The sequence below is a fragment of the Phaseolus vulgaris genome, chromosome 1, assembly GCF_051622355.1.
Source record: "Phaseolus vulgaris cultivar YP4 chromosome 1, ASM5162235v1, whole genome shotgun sequence".
NCBI lineage: Eukaryota > Viridiplantae > Streptophyta > Magnoliopsida > Fabales > Fabaceae > Phaseolus > Phaseolus vulgaris.
In genome coordinates, this window is record NC_143498.1 from 40,125,542 (window position 1) to 40,130,296 (window position 4,755).

The 4,755-nt window shown below is 34.1% G+C and overlaps 1 protein-coding gene across 1 annotated transcript; it reads left to right on the plus strand.

Moving 5' to 3' along the window:
* Positions 1–3,684: 3,684 nt before the first annotated feature.
* LOC137815968 (uncharacterized) lies at positions 3,685–4,755 on the plus strand. Its single transcript, XM_068619073.1, has 4 exons — positions 3,685–4,029; positions 4,105–4,296; positions 4,375–4,432; positions 4,643–4,755. Exons 1-4 carry the CDS (start codon positions 3,685–3,687, stop codon positions 4,753–4,755), a joined length of 708 nt encoding a protein of 235 aa, XP_068475174.1.

A 4,755-nucleotide genomic window follows, 5' to 3' on the forward strand; every position in this document is an offset into this window, starting at 1 on the left:
TGATCATGTTCAAAGCATATGGTGAATTTCTTAATTACTCTATCATGCTCGGTGGGTGAATTGATTGTCATTTTAGAGAGATGACCTTAAATAGAATGACTTGAGGGTTAGCCTTGTAAGTATAATTTTGGGGGTCTTCTTGTCAAAGGAGAAAATATAATTAGATTTGATTATATGGTTAAAGAAGTAATTAATTAGTTAAATATTATTTATGTAGAAGAATACTTTTATTTTGGATGCATGCCATTTTTGTGAAGTTTTATTTTAAACAATAAATAATTAAATTCAAGTTAGAGTTCTTGAGAAACTTGCAAAATTAGTATTTGTTACTTTGTACAAATAAATAATGTTATTAAGCATATTTTTATGGATATATTCTCTTAATGTATATTGTAAGACAATGTAGTTGAGTATCTATTTTTGAAGTTTTGTTATTTATAAATAACTATAAATTAGGCAGTTGACTTGTTATTAAACGTAATCTAGGCCTAGGACTTACTTTATCAATTATTGGATGGGTGCAACAAATTTCTCCCTGCACCCAATCAATTTTGAAAATTTTTTTTTTACCGTTTTTAAAAATGATTTATGGATTAATTTCTCTAGAATGTTTCATAATATAATTTTTGGATTTATAAAATTATATTCGAAAAATGTTTTTTGAACAGAGTTTCCAGAATAAGCTATTATATTCTGAAGATGTATTTTTTAAATAAATATTCTGGAAATAACTTTCCAAAAAGAATACCAATTAGATGTGGTATTTTTGTCATTTCACCTAATTGATGATGGAATTGAGGGTGGAGGGAAAAATTTGATCGGGGTACAGGAAGAAACCTCCTTATAATGGATTAGGTTCATGCGAAGATTAACGCTTATGTTTTGAGGCATCTTCTTTATGCACCATATCAATTTTAACCTCTATGCTATCATTTTTCAAAATTATTCTTATTTTGAATTTGAAAATTCAGAATAATAAATATAATTTAAAAGTAAAAAATAAATTTTTGAAAAAAAAAATGTGAAACACAAAATTGAAAATGCATTTTGGATAAAAATATTCAGAATTTAAAAATGAGTTTTGGAATTTTAAATCTAAAATATTCTCAGAAAAAAATTTTGGAAGTAATTTTTTATCCACACCCTCTTGTTATTTAAGATTATTTTCGTTATTTTAGAGAATTTTTTTTTATCATTTTTAATAGCAGATTGTTGGAATTGAGGCAATTGCTTCCTGCACCCGATCAATTGTGACTGACACCTGACGAACTTTTTAAAATCCCATCATGCCCTTGTCTTCTTCACTTTGAAAACTATTGTATGGTGAGGTAAAGGAAGTTCATTGTTGTGTGAAACTTTGCTTTGAGCTGCAAAAGAGGAGGTTACATTCATTGTTGTGCACAGACATTCAGTGTAAGCTTCGTTTGCCGAGTTAATGAGGTAAGTAATCAATTTTCAATCGTTTCTGGTTTTTGTTCGAGCTCAGTTGGTCCTGGATATCGGCATCCAGAAATCTGTTTTTTTCACTACGAATATTAATATCCGGAAGTCAAATTTTTCAATTACGGATGTCAACATCCGGAAGTGTGGTTTGTTGCTTTCGGACACCCATGTCCGTAGGTCATAATTGGCTTATGGATGTACATATCCAGAATTGTTTTATGCAATCCGGATGTATATATCCAGTTAATATTTTTTTTGTTATGGATTTATTTATCCGGAAGCTAAGTGCTCATTTTTTTTTCAGCAACCCAATGGATACAACAGAGTCATACATGGGAGTTTTAAGGGAGATTGATGTGTGGGAAGGATTAGATGATGTTGATCTAGAGCAGTCAATAAATTATAACACATTAGATAATGAACACAGGGCACATGAGTGTAGTGAGACATTTTCTACAAATGAGGTATGGTCAATGTTGGGTTGTGAATGCTTTTTTTATGAATTGTTTTAAAATTTGGCATATGTTATTGTAGGTATTTCGTGATCGAGATGAGCTGTTAGAGTGGGCGAGAAGTGTTAGCTATAGTTATGGGTTTGTTATTGTTATATTAAGGTCGGATACATGGACGGGCCAACGAGGAAGGATGACCTACGTATTGTTAGGATGTGAGAGTGGAGGTAAATACAGACGGTATAAAAAAGAAGTAGATGTCAGTCGAACGGGAAGTAGGAAGTGTGAGTGTCCTTTCAGATTGCGAGGCAAACCAGTCAAAGGTGGTCAAGGGTGGATGGTTGAATTAATTTATGGTTCTCACAAGCATGACTTGACAGAGACAATGGTGGGTCATCCGTATGTTAAGTATAGAGTAAAAGGTTATGGTTGAGGATATGACTAAAACTTCGGTGAAGCCAAGAAATATTTTACTAACCATGAAAGAGAGAAATGTGAAGAATGTGACGACGATTAAGCAGGTTTATAATGCAATCACTGTTCACCGAAGATCACAACGAGGTCACAGAACAAAAATGCAACAACTGATGTTGTTACTGGAGCGAGACAGGTACGTGCATTGGCGTAGGTGTGATGAGGTCTCGAATATTGTGCAAGATAAATTTTGGACACACCCAGATTCAGTAAAAATGGTGAACTCATTTAATAGTCATATTAATGGATAGTACATACAAGAAGAACAAGTATAGGATGCTGTTACTTGAGGTTGTTGGGATTACGTCTACATGTTTGACTTTCTCCGTTGCATTTTGTTTACTAGCAACAGAAAAGGAAAATAATTTTTGTGGGCCTTGACAGACTTAAAGGGTTGTTTTTAGAGTTGATTCATGCCCTAGGGTGATGGTATGTGATAGAGATGTTGCCTTAATGAATGCAATTAGAATGGTGTTTCCTGAAGCTTATAATTTGCTCTGTCGATTTCACATTGTTAAAAATGTGAAAGCAAAATGTAAAATGTTGGTGCTTCCAAGAGAGGCATGGGATCAAGTAATGGAAGTGTGGGGATCTGTTGTGGATTGTGATATTGTTGAGGCCTTTGAAGATCGTGTCAATGCTCTTCGAGTTGTCTGTTCTCCATGGCCTATATTTGTTGATTATGTGATGGATACATGGTTACGTCCACATAAAGAAAAAATTGTCAAGGCATGGATTTATGTTTCTGCTGGGATTCCATCAATAAGATGATTATTTTACAAAATAATGCAATCAAAGCTTCATTCGAAAAGAGTCTGCATGTGGTTGGACATCAGTTTAAGGTTAGAACTTACAAAAAATTGTTAGGTTTTATGTCTAAATATGCTTTGAACCTTATTTCGGAAGAGGTTGATAAGGTTAAATCAGTGGGGTTTGATAAAAGTAGGTGTGGATGTAGTCTTACATGTACTCATGGTCTTCCTTGTGCGTGTCAATTAGCTTCATTTGGTGTTGGTAGCATACCACTTAAATCAATACATGTGATGTGGACTCGTTTAAGCTTTGAAGACATTGCAACTGAGCAATCTTCATCTGAGTTGTCAATTGATAGAGTTTGAGGTCATCACGAAGCGGTTCAAAAAGTTGGATGTTGCAGGTAAGGTTAACATCAAAAGTAAATTGCAGGAGATTCCCTTTCTAGAGAAGACATCTATTTACGCACCAGATCATAAGGTGAAAACAAAAGGTTCTGCAAAGATGTCTCGTCCTACCAAATTAATGAGATCAACTAAGCGAATCCCTTCTTATTTTGAACATGTGGATTTCTTACACTCACAACATGATAGTTGTGCAAGCAAAAAAATCTAATGAAGAAAGCTTACCAGAAATTGTACCAGCAAAATGTATTCCTTTCCTTGATCAGTTCCCTGTAGGGTATCATCCATACATTGTTGATGTTGTCGACGTTAAGGCTGATGGCTATTGTGGCTACTGTGCTGTTGTTGCCCAATTGGAAATGGGAGAGGAGTCATGGGCTGTTGTTCGAATGAATTTGTTAAAAGAATTAAGTGAATGGAGACAAGAATATGTTCAACTCTTTGGTGGTGATGATAGATATGAATACTTGAAGAAGTCACTTCTAGTGGAACACATGTCTATGGTACCAACCACTAACACCATTTCATTTTTACATTGCATTTCTTCATTTAACTTTGTTTCTCAATTGTACTTGTAGGCAGAAACAAATAAGTGGATGGCAATTCCAGACATGGGATATGTTATTGCAAATCGGTATAATGTCATTCTTGTTTCTTTGTCCATGTTACAATCATTGAGTATTTTTCCTTTAAGAACCCAAGCACCTAGTAACTCCCGTCATCACCGAATCATTGCAATTGGGCATGTCCACGAAAATCATTTTGTGCAGGTATAAACTAAACCAATCAAAAACTTTCTCGTACTACTAAATTAGGATTTATGTACCTTATATTTATTACCTTTATAGGTCAAACTCAAAGATGATTGTCCAATTCCACCTACGGATATATTGTGGGCATCACATCGTTATCCTACGACCCAAACTATACTAGTCGGATACAAGTTTATACACAACTAATATCCATTAGACGATATTTGTAATCATAACATTTGTAATAGATACTTAATGTTTAGGTTTATGGATGTTTAGCGTATTTGAATATACATTTGCAATGGTTATGTATTTAGTACATTTGCAATGGTTATGTATTCAGTACATTTGCAATGTTGAATAGCTTTTGGAACTGTCCTACACAATTATGAGGAGCATATGGATGACCATATTCGGAAGTCAGTGAAGTGCCTGCGGATGGCCATATCCGGAAGTCAAAATTTTGTCTACGGATAA

Coding starts and splice junctions, on each gene's coding strand:
- LOC137815968 (XM_068619073.1), top strand. CDS start 3,685: ATGTGGATTTCTTACACTCACAACATGATAGTTGTGCAAGCAAAAAAA. Junction 4,297..4,374: donor ACGAAAATCATTTTGTGCAG/GTATAAACTAAA, acceptor TTACCTTTATAG/GTCAAACTCAAAGATGATTG. Junction 4,433..4,642: donor TATATTGTGGGCATCACATC/GTTATCCTACGA, acceptor AATGTTGAATAG/CTTTTGGAACTGTCCTACAC.